The sequence below is a fragment of the Mus caroli genome, unplaced genomic scaffold (assembly GCF_978045245.1).
Source record: "Mus caroli unplaced genomic scaffold, Mus_caroli_1 scaffold_9, whole genome shotgun sequence".
In the NCBI taxonomy this organism is placed as follows: Eukaryota; Metazoa; Chordata; class Mammalia; order Rodentia; family Muridae; genus Mus; species Mus caroli.
The window spans coordinates 10811233-10829700 of NW_028227264.1; the positions used below are offsets into that span (position 1 = coordinate 10811233).

Below are 18468 nucleotides of genomic sequence, written 5' to 3' on the forward strand. Positions count from 1 at the left end.
TGAAATTGGGTATATATATATGTATATATACAATATTTTCTCTTTAGAGAGTTGTGAGTCCTTTCCAGTTAGTCAATGGGTTTAATCAGGTTCCTCTATGAAGTGGATGCAGTTTAAAAAGGATGCATGTTCTTGTGGAGGGATTCCTGGCACTTCCTAAGTTGTCACAATTAAGCCATTTTTAGAATAAATGGTTTTATACTACATGTTGATCTATCTTACAATAGCATACATAGCCAATATTTATACTAAGTAATATTTTACACTTGGTACAATGTTTTATACCTTTCAAATAATTATGGTCGAGATTTCATAAGTTAGATTTTAACGTGTTTCTGCTGGAATTAGGAAAACATACAGTTTTTGAAATAAGAAGAGAACAGGAATGAATGAGGTGAGGTCAACCCGAGTTCAGCAGGTTTGCTTCAACAGAAGCAAAGTAAGGACAGATACTTCAGCCTGTCTGTCAAGACTTTGAGATGAACAGTGCAGACAGCAGGTGTGGATTGGTTGGTTTTTATTAACAGTCACGATTGCACGTGGGAAGAGTTTGACAGATCAAACAGAGGGATCCAAGCACACTCAGAGTTTTGACTAAACAGATACTATTACTACACTGCTCATCTGAAGCAAGCCTGATACTATCACCCCAGGAACCACTGACACCGAATCCTCCTGGGTCTACATCGTATACTAGTGTCATGACTCCAGCCTCCTTTAAGACCAACTATGAATGCCTCCACCCACATCTGACCCTCCAATTTTATCATATTCCTCAACAAGAAATATACTTGATTTTTTCTTGATAAAGTGGAGTTATTATTGGAGAAATGAAAATTCAATGACCAACTTTAATTTTAAAACTAGAAAGGAGGGAAAATGTCATCAATAATGAACTTGGATAGAGTATTTACAATAACGAGGGTGAGTTCTTTTCAAAGGCAACATATCCTATTTTGCAGGTATCTGTATATAAAAGTTGTCCTCTCTCAGGGTCAGGGAGCCAGGGTTGATGCAATGCTCTCTGCTCTCCTTTGAAGTTCTGTCTCCAAACTAATGGTGCTCAGGGTCCAAAGACTTCCAGGGCAGCTCCTCCCTGCTTCTCATCTCAGACTTGGATCTCATTCCAGCTTAGGCTTCTCTTTTTCTTCTTCTATACCTAGAAAGAGAAGCAAAAAGCTTTATCTGCGCATCAGAGGCAGACTTATGCCAGTCATGCTAATAGAATCTCTGGTCACTGCAGCTTCCTGGCACTCTGTCCCTTCTGTACCTTCTCCTTACTAAGACGCCAGGTCATTTAGTGTTCTCCAGAAATGCTACCCTCAGTGACCTCTCTCCCCACTCTTTCCTAACAGGTCTGAGACACAGTCAGCTCTTTGCGATTCTGGGAGTAGGACCCTGAGGCAGTATGACTCCTGCCGAGGACACATTGCTTTGCATGATGGGTAACTCCAGCTGGATGGCTTCTTAACCAGCCCCCAGAAGCAAAAGCTGTGTGGCTGATGCATTTAAACAGCTTCATTTATGTTACACTTCAGTCCTGTCCATTCTCATGGCCAGGATTCTGGGTTTCTAAAAGCCAAAGGAGTCTTTCTTTTTAAAATGTATTCTTTTTAAAAAGCTCATGAGGCCCTATTTAGCCACCAGAGCTGTTTCTGCTCATACATATTTAACCCCATCCCTGGCCTGCCTCGTGCTAGAGAGCAAATTCACAGCCTCGCCCACTGTACCCTGGCTATTCTCTTGGCCCCATACTTGTGCATACTGAAACTCAAGTTCAGCTCTGCTTTTCCTGAAGCACTCGTATGGACTGCATCAGAAAGGCTCTGTTGTCTGCAGTGTTAGCTGGTGATGGTCCATTTCCTGAAGATGAAATTGTTCAGGCCATTCCTGTAAGGTGTACTTAAATCTAGAAATTCCACCAGTTTTCCTTTTCCCTTCCCTTCCTTCCCTTCCTTCCCTTCCTTCCCTTCCTTCCCTTCCTTCCCTTCCTTCCCTTCCCTTCCCTTCCCTTCCCTTCCCTTCCCTTCCCTTCCCTTCCCTTCCCTTCCCTTCCCTTCCCTTCCCTTCCCTTCCCTTCCCTTCCCTTCCCTTCCCTTCCCTTCCCTTCCCTTCCCTTCCCTTCCCTTCCCTTCCCTTCCCTTCCCTTCCCTTCCCTTCCCTTCCCTTCCCTTCCCTTCCCTTCCCTTCCCTTCCCTTCCCTTCCCTTCCCTTCCCTTCCCTTCCCTTCCCTTCCCTTCCCTTCCCTTCCCTTCCCTTCCCTTCCCTTCCCTTCCCTTCCCTTCCCTTCCCTTCCCTTCCCTTCCCTTCCCTTCCCTTCCCTTCCCTTCCCTTCCCTTCCCTTCCCTTCCCTTCCCTTCCCTTCCCTTCCCTTCCCTTCCCTTCCCTTCCCTTCCCTTCCCTTCCCTTCCCTTCCCTTCCCTTCCCTTCCCTTCCCTTCCCTTCCCTTCCCTTCCCTTCCCTTCCCTTCCCTTCCCTTCCCTTCCCTTCCCCTTTTCTTTCTTCCTTTCTTTTACTTCTACATAAACATTTTTCTAATCTTTTCCAAAGTTCCTAATATTTTTTATTTCAATAGCAATAATGAACAACAACAAAGAAAACTCTAAATGCTGTCTTTCTGGTCCTGTTAGCATTCTTTTATAAATATCTAGATCTCCAAGGGCAGAACCTTTAACACTTTTGTTCCTAGTCACAGCCCTGGTGCTTTTGAGTGTGTATTTCATAGCAGATGCTCAGCTAATCTTGTTAGATAATGAATACGCTTAGAGGAGGCTCCGAAAGCAGGACGAGCAGGAGAGCACTAAGCAACATATAGGCTCCCACAATAATAGCAAAGTCCAAGATCTGAGGGTTGCAGTTATTCTAGGCCACATGTTAGTGCTGCCCCTCCCCTACCAACTCCCACTCCCAACTAGTTTCATGGGGTCTGGAGCAGGCAGTGGGATGTGAGCAAGTGTTCTGAGCAGGTATCCTCTTTCTTGGTTGACTTTCACAGGGAAGGAACTATCAGAGATCTAAAACACTGTTTTCAAAATCCTTCTCACAGATCATGAGAGGGAAACACCAGACCTGGCACTGAGAGCATGAGAAGAGAGGAGAAGGTTGACAGTAAGAATAGATGCTGTGTTTTCATTGGGTAGGTCCCCAAGGCAATGCCAGTTAACATACAGGGTCTCTTCAGACAGCTCACACACCTGAGTCTCCACTTCAGTTCTGTGTTTTCTACACAAGAGTCAAGAAGTTGGGGGTGGGCGGGATGCAAAGAGTTTACTTTTTCTCTTTAGTCTCTTTTCTCTAGAACGTTCTGCTGGTGAGTTGATGTGGAAGTAATGGTGGAATCTTCAACAGAGGACAGACTTGGAGGAGCTGGGCTTCCCCGATGTAGGGAAATGGCTCCTCACAGATATTAGTTTTGTAGCCATGAGGTAGAAGACCAAAAATCACAGAGCTATAAATGATGAAAGAACTGAATTCATTTCCACCAAAGAACAACAACAGAAAAACTAAAAACAAACAAATGAACAAGAACAACAACAAAAAAAAACCAGACAGACCCATCGAAGAGCTGAGGCAGGCTATACCTGTGGAACAGAGGGGCCAAGACTGACCATGAAGAAGGTATCCAGACATATTCCAAAGCAGGGAGATTGTTTACAGTAGGGGGCACTGTTCAGAAAGGGCGAACCTGGTGTTTCTGCCATGAGGCTAGGCAACCTGGATGGACATTATGGAGAAGGGGCCTATTTCTCCACATGGAGGCCTGGCTCTTACTTCCTCCCCTGACTTCCTCTTGCCTATTCTTTCCCCCCTTGTGTCTCTACCTTTCACTCTTGAGCAGTCTTCCTTCTGGCCTTAAATCCGGCTCTGGTGAGAACAGGTGCCTTAGTCAGAGCTGCTGGGGTTAGAACAGTCTTCACTGAAGGACAGAAATGCTTCAGGTGTCATGGGTTGACTTGTACAATCACATGCCAAAGTACCCACAGTACTTCAAAATGTGTAAGAATGCCCAGGGTGTGGTCAGACTTTTTTTCCTTAAGAAAATACTGCAGCAGAAGCCAGAATGAACAGCAGTCATCCATGCAAAACCTCTGAAAGATCATCTTCTCTGATGGTGTGGGTCTCCTTGAATTGCAGAGCTAGCATTGACTTTGAGAGTTTTAGACGCAATAAAGGACCAGCCTGGACAAAGGCTCAAACACACCATGAAATGAAGGACCAATGGGTCAAGGGCTTTCAGTCTTTAGTCCCTCCTTGGCTCCAGAGTACAGCCTACTCCCTACCATGATCCCTGCCCAGGATTTGGGGGACGTTGGAGCTTCTGTTCTCCAGGGATTGGAAGCCAGGGCCCAGCCCCTCCTAGTGAGCCTTGGGGGCCACAGCATTCAGCCTAAGGGGATTATTCTCAAGTCTTTCAGTGAAAGGAAATTTCCCCTGCTTGCGTTCAGATTTGCTTGGGAGCCATGATCCCTTCAGTCTCTTTCTTTTCTCCCATTTGGTAGGGACCGCCCATCCTAGGTCTGCACTAGCATCATGTTTTAGAAGGAGGTAACTTTTGTTTCAGTTTTATACGTTTACATGAACCTGGAGAACAATTTTGCTTTGGGATGAATTATGACCAAATCTTACCCATACATAGTTTATATCATATGTAGGGAGAATAATGTTGTTGTTGTTATAATTTTGTGTTGTTGTTATTCCAGAATGACTCTTTGAGGCCACAGGGATGAGGAGAATGTATTTTAACTGTGTGAAAGACATTTATGATACGGGGACTATTACAGGATGAATTATTTAGAACCCCAAACTTGTGATGCTGATTCCTAATTCCCAGTGTCTCCAGATATAACTTTATTTGGATGAAGTCTTGACAAAGTTAACAAGAAGCCATTAGGGCGATTGTCATCAAATATGACTGCTGTCCTTCTGTACTGGCTAGTTTTGTGTCAACTTGACACAGCTGGAGTTATCACAGAAAAAGGAGCTTCAGTTGAGGAGATGCCTCCATGAGATCCAACTGTAAGGCATTTTCTCAACTACTGATCAAGGGGGAAAGGCCCCTTGTGGCCATCTCTGCGCTGGTAACCTTGGTTCTATAAGAGAGCAGGCTGAGCAAGCCAGCGGAAGCAAGCCAGTAAAGAACATCCCTCCATGGCCTCTGCATCAGCTCCTGCTTCCTGACCTGCTTGAGTTCCAATCCTGACTTCCTTAGTGATGAACAGCAGTATGGAAGTGTAAGCTGAATAAACCCTTTCCTCCCCAACTTGCTTCTTGGTCATGATGTTTGTGCAGGAATAGAAACCCTGACTAAGACACCTTCTAAACAGCAGAACTGGAAGACCATGTCATATACAGGAAGTACATCTTTGAGTATGAAGGTGAGCAACTACCAGCCCAGGACAGCCTATGGCTGTCTTCCCCTTAACGATCTCATAAGGAACCAATCCTGACAAGACTTTGCTTTTGACCTTCTGGCATCTGCTTATGACATTTAACCTGTTCCTATTGTTTAAGATGCTCAGCTTGTGGTCTTTTGTTAGAGTAAACACAAACAGGTCTTACAACTCCACCTTACGTTACTCTATCTTAACTATGAATTTAGCTTGTCTTAAGGGCTTGTATTTCCCAAAAGACAGGCTCATTTTGTCTCATGGCGACATTATGATCATTCACTAGACGTGGCAGGGGATGAACCTTGCGTGGAGCCACTGGCTTTGCCAGCAATTGTTCGAATAGATCAATTATAGGCCTCAGATACCTCTGCAAAGGAGAGGATAGGTTTAAATAATTTCCAAGATTCTTCCCCCAGCTGTAATGGTCTGCATTTTTTTCATGTTGAAGTGAATTAGGAAAGCAGACAGAAGTTACCTGTTTCTAAAACATGACTCTGAGACAGGCACATGAGCATCAGATGAACACACACACACACACACACACACACACACACACTTGTGGGAAAGCCCTTGGAGTGAAGATGCTGGTTTGATACAAACAACAGCTTCTAGGGGCTCCACTACATAAATGTAGACCAAATTATTCTCTGTACAGAAATATGTTGTCAAATGGTGACTGACTTTCATACATGCCCAGTAAAAAAAAAAAAGGCAGAGACTACTTAGCCAGCACAGACAGTTAAAAACAAACAAACAAGCCAGCAAGCACCATCATCATCAACAAAAATTTCAATGTCGCTATTCACTTTTAACTCCAATTCAAGGCCGCTGGCGAGCAACATTTTGCAATCCAGATTGAATATTTACCAGTTCTGCCACTCAAGCCTTCTTCTCAAGGCAGCAGCAGAATTATGGTCAAATGTCTCCAGAATTGAGAACATCAAGGGGACAGAGGAAATCAGAAGTTTTTTTCCCTGGGCTGCACATAAAAGCTTAAATCTACCTGCAGCCATTGTCTGAAGAAGGTAAGGGAAGTTTGTATTTTATTTCAAAAAAAAATTTTTAAGTGCACCACACAATTTTATAATTTAAAAGAGAAAGATTATTGCTTCTGTTGAATAAGGTGTGTGTGTGGGGGGGTGCGGGGGACATCATGAACAGATTAATGTCTGGTTCTCCAAGCTGTGGCCTGAATAGATTTAAACTGGGGTCATTTAGCATTGGCTGCCATGTTGAGTCACGCAGTCTCCGAAGAAGCACACACAAAACCAGTCTGCTTCAGTGACTGTTGCAGCAACCACTTTATTAGTCAAGTGCACTGAGGTCCAGTGGTCCTCAGTTGGTGCTCAGCATTAGTGGATCACAGTTCACTTATAGGTGATAGCCAGAATGATGGACTATGTCCGTGGAGATGCCCAGATCTCTCTGAAAGCCCCATACATCCGATTCAGATCACTACTCGTTCAAGCTCTCGCCTTCCCACCTTCCAGCATGTATGTATCTTTACATAGATTTTGGACAGGTTTGGCACAGCTTAGAGAGGATTGGGTGTCTTGACAAGAAGGAGGCTTTGCTATAAATAGAAACAAAGGAGAAATCAAGTCAAAGGTTAAGGGAGCTTTAGCAGCCATGAAATACATTGCTTCTTTCTGTGACCTTCCACTCCGGCAAAGGGCAGCCACGTGCAGTGTTTATAGTTTTGGCTTCAGTGGTCATGAGATTCCTTTGAGTCTCCCGCACCCATGAAAAGATGACATAAAAAATGAGATCTGGTGATTTTTAATGAAGCTCGTTGGATAACTTACTACTTAATTTAGGGTCTGTTCGCCATGGCAGAATTGTGGTGATCTTAGCTGGCTTTGCTTTTGCTCCCCCGTCAACACTGTATTTTTTTTCTATATAATTTTATGAGTATGCTTCTTTTATCTTTAGGTTTGCATGTTTTACTACCTAATAAGAGCAAGTGAGAAATAAACCTTTCAGGTAACACTGCCAGCAGCTCCTAAATTAATGCTGCAATAAAAAAAAAAATGGAGCTTCTGTCGAGAAAGCCCGTGTGGAAGACTGCAGAGCTGCTGCAGAAGTTCCCCTCAGCCAAGGCTCTCTGTGTGCCCTGAACAATACTCACTTCTCTGTGTATCCCAGATGTAGCTGTTTAGTACTTCTCCAAGCAGGTACAGGAAATTCATTAGGATGGTTGTTGACCCAAAGAAGATGATCCTGGCTCCTGAGCCAATATGTTCCAGGAAAGGGTACACCCACATGCCGGTGACATGATGTATCCAGCACACCCTGCATCAGAATTGGAAAAGAGACGATAGAGTCACATCCATGACAGATGTCAAAGCTGTGGTGTTGCAAATGCAGCCCTATCACACCAACAAGGAGCTCCTGTCCATCCATACTTAGTCTGTTAACTTCTTGTATGATTCTAGGGAAGTTACAAGTTAGGAGTGAAACTGTCCATCAGCACTAACTGAACAACTACTTCCCTTTGCCATTCTCTGCTGTGTCTTATTTGTCCCAGGAACGGTGTCAGGATACCACACTGTACTGAATGACACATCTACCTGTCTCCTCCTTCCTGGCACTGTCGTCTTTAATGACACTTAAAAGGTTTTGGTCAGGAATTAGAAACTGCCAGGGGATTTAATACTGTTATACAATCTTTTTAATCTCTTCTTTTTACAATGGAACAATGTAGCATTACACAATCACCCTATACTGAAGCCGTCAGTATATGCCAGCTTTCTTGCCATGCTGCCTTTCAGTGAGACAGGAACATGGTCTGCGTGTGCTGGAGCCAGCACCCCATCACTCTGCAGATCGAGGCATCCTGCTTCTCTGATCTTCAGATTGGCTTCCCTTCTAAACATGTGCGCGTGCTCACTTGTAACTGTCTGTTTTCTGGGCTGGATGTTTCTGGCTCTGTGAGAACAGCAACACTAAGTAACATTGCTTCCCAGAGCTTAGTTACAGTGTCTGCTTCACTCTTAGTCTTGGCATGGCTGCTGGTAGCTGTTGTCTGTATTATGTGGGGTTCACTTCTTCACTTAAGAGTACCAGTTTTGACTTCCGGCCGGACCAGCACCAGGGTAGCTAGAGCACAGGGTCTGCTGACACCCGCCAGCTACCCACGACCCCCGCCACAGGATCTTAAGACTTCTGGTGAGTGGAACACAGCTTCTGCTCCAATCCAATTGCGCGCGGGACCTGAGACTGCATTAGTTAGGGAAGCAGAAAACCGGCCTGAGTAGGACCACAGGCCACTTCCTGCCGGACCAGCACAGGGGTAGCTAGAGCGCAGGGTCGGCTGACACCCGCCAGCTACCCACGACCCCCGCCACAGGATTTTGAGACTGCTGGTGAGTGGAACACAGCTTCTGCTCCAATCTTTAAACAGTGACAACGACAACAACTAACCCCAGAGATTACCAGATGGCGAAAGGTAAACGTAATAATCTTACTAACAGAAACCAAGACCACTCACCATCATCAGAACCCAGCACTCCCACTTCGCCCAGTCCAGGGCACCCCAACACACCGGAAAAGCTAGAGACGGATCTAAAAGCATATCTCATGATGATGGTAGAGGACTTCAAGAAGGACTTTAATAACACACTTAAAGAAATACAAAGGAACACTGGTAAACAGGTAGAAGACATTAAAGAGGAAGCACAAAAATCCCTTAAAGAATTGCAGGAGAACACTGCTAAAGAGTTACAAATCCTTAAAGAAAAACAGGACAACATAATCAAACGGGTAGAAGTCCTTAATGAAAAACAGGAAAACACATCCAAACAGATGATGGAAATGAACAAAACCATACTAGACCTAAAAAGGGAAGTAGACACAATAAAGAAAACCCAAAATGAGGCAACACTGGAGATAGAAACCCTAGGAAAGAAATCTGGAACCATAGATACCAGCATCAGCAACAGAATACAAGAGATGGAAGAGAGAATCTCAGGTGCAGAAGATTCCATAGAGAACATCGGCACAACAATCAAGGAAAATGTAAAATGCAAAAAGATCCTAACTCAAAACATCCAAGAAATACAGGACACAATGAGAAGACCAAACCTACGGATAATAGGAGTGGATGAGAATGAAGATTTTCAACTCAAAGGACCAGCAAACATCTTCAACAAAATTATAGAAGAAAACTTCCCAAATCTAAAGAAAGAGATGCCCATGAACATACAAGAAGCCTACAGAACTCCAAATAGACTGGACCAGAAAAGAAATACCTCCCGACACATAATAATCAGAACAACAAATGCTCTAAATAAAGATAGAATTCTAAAAGCAGTAAGAGAAAAAGGCCAAGTAACATATAAAGGCAAGCCTATCAGAATTACACCAGATTTCTCACCAGAGACTATGAAAGCCAGAAGATTCTGGACGGATGTTATACAGACACTAAAAGAACACAAACTCCAGCCCAGGCTACTATACCCAGCCAAACTCTCAATTAACATAGATGGAGAAACCAAAGTATTCCACGACAAAACCAAATTCACACATTATCTCTCCACGAATCCAGCCCTTCAAAGGATAATAACAGAAAAAAACCAATACAAGGACAGGAACCACGCCCTAGAAACAACAAGAAGGTAATCCCTCAACAAACCTAAAAGAAGACAGCCACAAGAACAAAATGCCAACTTTAACAACAAAAATAACAGGAAACAACAATTACTTTTCCTTAATATCTCTTAATATCAATGGACTCAACTCCCCAATAAAAAGACATAGACTAACAAACTGGCTACACAAACAAGACCCAACATTTTGCTGCTTACAGGAAACTCATCTCAGAGAAAAAGATAGACACTACCTCAGAATGAAAGGCTGGAAAACAATTTTCCAAGCATATGGTATGAAGAAACAAGCTGGAGTAGCCATTCTAATATCTGATAAGATTGACTTCCAACCCAAAGTCATTAAAAAAGACAGGGAGGGACACTTCATACTCATCAAAGGTAAAATCCTCCAAGAGGAACTATCAATCCTGAATATCTATGCTCCAAATACAAAGGCAGCCACATTCATTAAAGAAACTTTAGTAAAGCTCAAAGCACACATTGCACTTCATACAATAATAGTGGGAGACTTCAACACACCACTTTCACCAATGGACAGATCATGGAAACAGAAACTAAACAGGGACACAGTGAAACTAACAGAAATTATGAATCAAATGGATCTGGCAGATATCTACAGAACATTCTATCCTAAAACAAAAGGATATACCTTCTTCTCAGCACCTCATGGTACCTTCTCCAAAATTGATCACATAATTGGTCACAAAACAGGCCTCAACAGATACAAAAATATTGAAATTGTCCCATGCATCCTATCAGATCACCATGGACTAAGGCTGATCTTCAATAACAAAATAAATAATAGAAAGCCAACCTTCACGTGGAAACTGAACAACACTCTTCTCAATGATACCTTGGTCAAGGAAGGAATGAAGAAAGAAATTAAGGACTTTTTAGAGTTCAATGAAAATGAAGCCACAACATACCCAAACCTATGGGACGCAATGAAAGCATCTCTAAGAGGAAAACTCATAGCTCTGAGTGCCTCCAAAAGGAAACTAGAGAGAGCACACATTAGCAGCTTGACAACATACCTAAAAGCACTAGAACAAAAGGAAGCAAATTCACCCAAGAGGAGTAGACGGCAGGAAATAATCAAACTCAGGGGCAAAATCAACCAAGTGGAAACAAGAAGAACTATTCAAAGAATCAACCAATCAAGGAGCTGGTTCTTTGAGAAAATCAACAAGATAGATAAACCCTTAGCCAGAATCACTAGAGGGCACAGGGAAAGCATCCTAATTAACAAAATCAGAAATGAAAAAGGAGACATAACAACAGATCCTGAAGACATCCAAAACACCATCAGATCCTTCTACCAAAGGCTATACTCAACAAAACTGGAGAACCTGGATGAAATGGAGAAGTTCCTAGACAGATACCAGGTACCAAAGTTGAATCAAGATCAGGTTAATGATCTAAACAGCCCTATATCCCCCAAAGAAATAGAAGCAGTCATTGATAGTCTCCCAACTAAAAAAAGCCCAGGACCAGATGGGTTTAGTGCAGAGTTCTATCAGACCTTCAAAGAAGATCTAATCCCAGTTCTTCACAAACTATTCCACAAAATAGAAACAGAAGGTACTCTACCCAACTCATTCTATGAAGCCACAATTACTCTGATACCTAAACCACAAAAAGACCCAACAAAGATAGAAAACTTCAGACCAATATCCCTTATGAATATTGATGCAAAAATCCTCAATAAAGTTCTTGCTAACCGAATCCAAGAACACATCAAAACAATCATCCATCCTGACCAAGTAGGTTTCATCCCAGGGATGCAGGGATGGTTCAATATACGGAAATCCATCAACGTAATCCAGTATATAAACAAACTCAAAGACAAAAACCACATGGTCATCTCGTTAGATGCGGAAAAAGCATTTGACAAGATCCAACACCCATTCATGATAAAAGTCTTGGAAAGATCAGGAATTCAAGGCCCATACCTAAACATGATAAAAGCAATCTACAGCAAACCAGTAGCCAACATCAAAGTAAATGGTGAGAAGCTTGAAGCAATCCCTCTAAAATCAGGGACTAGACAAGGCTGTCCACTTTCTCCATACCTATTCAACATTGTACTTGAAGTCCTAGCCAGAGCAATTCGACAACAAAAGGATATCAAAGGGATACAAATTGGAAAAGATGAAGTCAAAATATCACTTTTTGCAGATGATATGATAGTATATATAAGTGACCCTAAAAATTCCACCAGAGAACTCCTAAGCCTGATAAACAGCTTCGGTGAAGTAGCTGGATATAAAATTAACTCAAACAAATCAATGGCCTTTCTCTACACAAAGAATAAACAGGCTGAGAAAGAAATTAGGGAAACAACACCCTTCTCAATAGTCACAAATAATATAAAATACCTTGGCGTGACTCTAACTAAGGAAGTGAAAGATCTGTATAATAAAAACTTCAAGTCTCTGAAGAAAGAAATTATAGAAGATCTCAGAAGATGGAAAGATCTCCCATGCTCATGGATTGGCAGGATCAACATTGTAAAAATGGCTATCTTGCCAAAAGCAATCTACAGATTCAATGCAATCCCCATCAAAATTCCAACTCAATTCTTCAACGAATTAGAAAGTGCAATCTGCAAATTCATCTGGAATAACAAAAAACCTAGGATAGCAAAAACTCTTCTAAAGGATAAAAGAACCTCTGGTGGAATCACCATGCCGGACCTAAAGCTCTACTACAGAGCAATTGTGATAAAAACTGCATGGTACTGGTATAGTGACAGACAAATAGACCAATGGAATAGAATTGAAGACCCAGAAATGAACCCACACACCTATGGTCACTTGATCTTTGACAAGGGAGCTAAAAACATCCAGTGGAAGAAAGACAGCATTTTCAACAAATGGTGCTGGCACAACTGGTTGTTAACATGTAGAAGAATGCGAATCGATCCATTCCTATCTCCTTGTACTAAGGTCAAGTCTAAGTGGATCAAGGAACTTCACATAAAACCAGAGACACTGAAACTTATAGAGGAGAAAGTGGGGAAAAGCCTTGAAGATATGGGCACAGGGGAAAAATTCCTGAATAGAACAGTAATGGCTTGTGCTGTAAGATCGAGAATTGACAAGTGGGACCTCATGAAACTACAAAGCTTCTGCAAGGCTAAAGACACCATCAATAAGACAAAAAAACCACCAACAGATTGGGAAAGGATCTTCACCTATCCTAAATCAGATAAGGGACTAATATCCAATATATATAAAGAACTCAAGAAGGTGGACTCCAGAAAGTCAAATAACCCCATTAAAAAATGGGGCTCAGAACTGAACAAAGAATTCTCACCTGCGGAATACCGAATGGCAGAGAAGTACCTGAAAAAATGTTCAACATCCTTAATCATCAGGGAAATGCAAATCAAAACAACCCTGAGATTCCACCTCACACCAGTCAGAATGGCTAAGATCAAAAATTCAGGTGACAGCAGATGCTGGCGAGGATGTGGAGAAAGTGGAACACTCCTCCATTGTTGGTGGGATTGCAAGCTTGTACAACCACTCTGGAAATCAGTCTGGCGGTTCCTCAGAAAATTGGACATAGTACTACCGGAGGATCCAGCAATACCTCTCCTGGGCATATATCCAGAAGATGTCCCAACCGGTAAAAAGGACACATGCTCCACTATGTTCATAGCAGCCCTATTTATAATAGCCAGAAGCTGGAAAGAACCCAGATGTCCCTCAACAGAGGAATGGATACAGAAATTATGGTACATTTACACAATGGAGTACTACTCAGCTATTAAAAAGAATGAATTTATGAAATTCCTAGCCAAATGGATGGACCTGGAGGGCATCATCTTGAGTGAAGTAACACAATCACAAAAGAACTCACACAATATGTATTCATTGATAAGTGGATATTAGCCCAAAACTTAGGTTACCCAAGATATAAGATACAATTTGATAAACGCATGAAACTCAAGAAGAATGAAGACCAAAGTGTGGACACTGTGCACCTTCTTAGAATTGGGAACAAAACACCCAGGGAAGGAGTTACAGAGACAAAGTTCGTAGCTGTGATGAAAGGATGGACCATTTAGAGACTGCTGTATCCAGGGATCCGTCCCATAATCAGCTTCTAAATGCTGACACCATTGCATACACTAGTAAGATCTTGCTGAAAGGACCCAAATATAGCTGTCTCTTGTGAGACGATGCCGGGGCCTAGCAAACACAGGAGTGGATGTTCACAGTCAGCTATTGGATGTATCACAGGGCTCCCAATGGAGAAGTTAGAGAAAGTACCCAAGGAGCTAAAGGGATCTGCAACCATATTGTTGGAACAACATGATGTACTAACCAGAACCCTGGAGCTCTTGTCTCTAGCTGCATATGTATCGAAAGATGGCCTAGTCGGCCATCAATGGAAAGAGAGGCCCATTGGACTTGCAAACTTTATATGCCCCAATATAGGGGAATGCCAGGGCCAAAAGAATGGGAATGGGTGGGTAGGGAAGTGGGGGGCGCTATGGGGGACTTTTGGGATAGTATTGGAAATGTAATTGAGGAAAATATGTAATAAAAATATTAAAAAAAAAAAAAAGACAGAAGCACTCATATTACTTTATAATCCTCGTCTGCAACTGGTTACGTGGCCTTAACTGGTATTTATAACTACCTTCCTCTACTACCCCTTCTGTATTTCCTTCACCTTCGGCAAGCACCTCAGCAGGTCTTGGCTCTTTTCCTGGAGGATTGACCCATACCTTCATTCCTAATGGGTCTGTGTCCTTTGTCATCCGGCTTGGATTAGGCTGTTGTAGTTTCCCATTGACTTTAATCACAGGACATGGTAGTACTAAGAGACGCACTAAGGGATCTCCTACATTCCAGACATAATCTTGCTTACCTCCATTGTGAAGAGGCAATCCAATTTCCCCATGGTAATCTGGATCTATCACCCCTCCTAACACTGTTATTCCTTTCTTAGCCTGTTGGTTTAAGAGCGTTAGAAGCCCAAAATGACCAGGGAGAAGTCTGAGCTTCCAGTTCAACGGAATGTTTGTTGTAGCTCCTGGTAGGAGCACTCCCCCATCTGGAACCAAAACTTCTAGGACAGCAGAACCTAGAGTTTTGGGAACAGGAAGCAAAAAATTTCCTAGCGGGTCACTAGGAGTGATAGTGAGTAGAACTATTCCCTTCTCCACCCCTTGATTCCTGGACCCATGGATCCTGGCTATGGGGGAAACTGTACCATATATCGGATGCTGGTTCAAAGCATATACTGCCTTCTGAAGAACTCTGCCCCATCCCTCCATGCTGTTGCCACCTAACTAGCGCTGTAACTTTGTCTTCAAAAGACCATTCCATCTTTCTATCAGGACAGCTGCTTCAGGATGATGGGGAACAGGGTAAGACCAGTGGATTCCATGATCATGAGCCCACTGTTGTACTTCTCTGGCTGTGAAATAAGTTCCAAGCTACACAGTCATGAGATATACACAAAAGACTTAGCTCAGAGCCTTATAGGCTCCCTGGTTGTTTCAGTTTCTGTGAGCTGATATGAGCCTTGGTTAGTTGATTCTATGGGCCATGTTCTTGTGGTGTTCTCGACCCTTCTGGCACCCTCTTCTCTGGGGTTCCCCAAGCTCCACCTAATGGTTGGCTGTGGGTCTCTCCCATCAATTGCTGGAGGAAGCCTCTCATGACTATCAGGCTAGGCTTTGGTTATGAGTATAGCAGTGTATCATTAGGAATCATTTAATTGACTTTTAGTGCATGTGTGATAATGTTTTTTAACAGAAATATTTTGACTTGAGTATGTCAATGCCATGGAAATTATTAACAATTAGTAATGCTTAGGTGGTACAGTTATGATGTCTAACTTTCAAATATTCCAACATCTTCAACACAAACTCTCTCTTCCTCCATTCCCTTCAGTCCCTTATATATTAGTCAGCTTTCCATTGCTGTTACAAACAAAACAAAAACAACAAAACAAACAAAAACTCCTAAGATAAACAGTTCAAAAGGAGGAAAGGCTTATTTTCCATCACGATATCAAAAGTTTCTGTCTACAGCCAGCTGCCCTGGCAGCTCTCATGAAGAAGCAAGCAGAACGGGACAGGTGTTCATCTCGTGGGTACTGGAAGGAACAGGGTGAAAGGCCCCAACAGCCTGATTTCTCTACATAGACTTACAGCCTTACAGCCTTACAGCCTTACAGCCTTACAGCCTTACAGCCTTACAGCCTTACAGCCTTACAGCCCCCGCAACTTCCCAATAGCCAGTTAACTTAGGAATGCAGCACTGGCTTACTCCACTGATGAGCTCAAAGTCCTCAAGGATCCAATCACCACCAAAGAAAGACCCCACCACCGGATGCTGCTGCTTTGAGGACTATGCCTTCAATACCTGGGTTTGGGGGGTACATTTTTGACAGAGAATGTCTCTCAGCTTGCTAGTTTAAGTGCCTCTCATATAAATGGAATTACAGGAAGTTGTCCCATGTTTGACTTCCTTTATTATGTTTTCAAGGTTCCGTATGTTGTAGTGTGTACTAAAGTTTTATTCTCCCCTGTACAAAATGATATCCCATTGTGTATTGTATACAGCTCTTTGTGCATTCATTCCTCTTTTGATGGGCATGGGTTATTTTGAACGTTTGGCTGCTAGTGTATTGATGTGTTACAGTCTCCACTCTCAATTATTCTGGAGATAAACATAAAAGTAAAATTGTAAACCACAACCTTTTACTACCATGCATGTGCTGTGCATGTTTGCATACATGTGAATATGTTCCTGTATGATTTGGGCTTTGCAGCTTTGTGCTTTGTCATTTAAAAACTGAAATGCTTTCAGAATCACCACGAGAACAAGTTTCACCGCCATGGTCATTGGGCTTTATCCCGTAGATGAAGAAAGCTCTGTAGTGAAGACCCATGTCTTCCTGCCTTAATGAAGCCTTTGCTTAGGTTCTTAAAAGAATAGAACCAGAAAGAAAGCAAGATGACCAACCCCAAACACTGAGGTCTAGAAAGTAACCTTATTTCCCAGTGTAATAGTTATTTCTATTTTACTCACCAAAACTGGTACTCTTTTTTTTTAATTTTTAATATTTTTATTACATATTTTCCTCAGTTACATTTCCAATGCTATCCCAAAAGTCCCCCATAGCACCCCTCACTTCCCTACCCACCCATTCCCATTCTTTTGGCCCTGGCATTCCCCTATATTGGGGAATATAAAGTTTGCAAGTCCAATGGGCCTCTCTTTCCAATGATGGCCGACTAGGCCATCTTTCGATACATATGCAGCTAGAGACAAGAGCTCCGGGGTTCTGGTTAGTACATCATGTTGTTCCGACAATAGGGTTGCAGATCCCTTTAGCTCCTTGGGTACTTTCTCTAGCTTCTGCATAGGGAGCCCTGTGATACATCCAATAGCTGACTGTGAACATCCACTCCTGTGTTTGCTAGGCCCTGGCATCGTCTCACAAGAGACAGCTATATTTGGGTCCTTTCAGCAAAATCTTGCTAGTGTATGCAATGGTGTCAGCGTTTAGAAGCTGCTTATGGGAAGGATCCCTGGATACAGCAGTCTCTAAATGGTCCATCCTTTCATCACAGCTATGAACTTTGTCTCTGTAACTCCTTCCCTGGGTGTTTTGTTCCCAATTCTAAGAAGGTGCACAGTGTCCACACTTTGGTCTTCATTCTTCTTGAGTTTCATGCGTTTAGTAAATTGTATCTTATATCTTGGGTATCCTAAGTTTTGGGCTAATATCCACTTATCAGTGAATACATATTGTGTGCGTTCTTTTGTGATTGTGTTACTTCACTAAAGATGATGCCCTCCAGGTCCATCCATTTGGCTAGGAATTTCATAAATTCATTCTTTTTAATAGCTGAGTAGTACTCCATTGTGTAAATGTACCATAATTTCTGTATCCATTCCTCTGTGGAGGGACATCTGGGTTCTTTCCAGCTTCTGGCTATTATAAATAGGGCTGCTATGAACATAGTGGAGCATGTGTCCTTTTTACCGGTTGGGACATCTTCTGGATATATGCCCAAGAGAGGTATTGCTGGATCCTCCGGTAGTACTATGTCCAATTTTCTGAGGAACCGCCAGACTGATTTCCAGAGTGGTTGTACGAGCTTGCAATCCCACCAACAATGGAGGAGTGTTCCTCTTTCTCCACATCCTCGCCAGCATCTGCTGTCACCTAAATTTTTGATCTTAGCCATTCTGACTGGTGTGAGGTGGAATCTCAGGGTTGTTTTGATTTGCATTTCCCTGATGATTAAGGATGTTGAACATTTTTTCAGGTGCTTCTCTGCCATTCGGTATTCCGCAGGTGAGAATTCTTTGTTCAGTTCTGAGCCCCATTTTTTAATGGGGTTATTTGACTTTCTGGAGTCCACCTTCTTGAGTTCTTTATATATATTGGATATTAGTCCCTTATCTGATTTAGGATAGGTGAAGATCCTTTCC

The 18468-nt window shown here is 42.6% G+C and overlaps 1 protein-coding gene across 5 annotated transcripts in view; it reads right to left on the bottom strand.

The window, feature by feature from the left end:
• Positions 1-500: 500 nt before the first annotated feature.
• Aig1 (androgen induced 1) overlaps positions 501-18468 on the bottom strand; it is a 237813-nt gene continuing 219845 nt past the window's right edge. For 3 of the 5 annotated variants that reach the window (XM_085842655.1, XM_029482396.2, XM_021174292.2), the window contains 2 exons: positions 7519-7682; positions 501-1159 (listed from right to left, as the gene is read on the bottom strand). In XM_085842655.1, the coding sequence (XP_085698781.1) occupies positions 1122-1159; positions 7519-7682 (202 nt within the window). In that variant the 3' untranslated portion in view covers positions 501-1121. Of the gene's footprint in view, positions 1160-6667; positions 6964-7518; positions 7683-18468 lie in introns of those variants that run through there. The other 2 variants (XM_085842654.1, XM_029482395.2) reach the window with 1 other exon arrangement.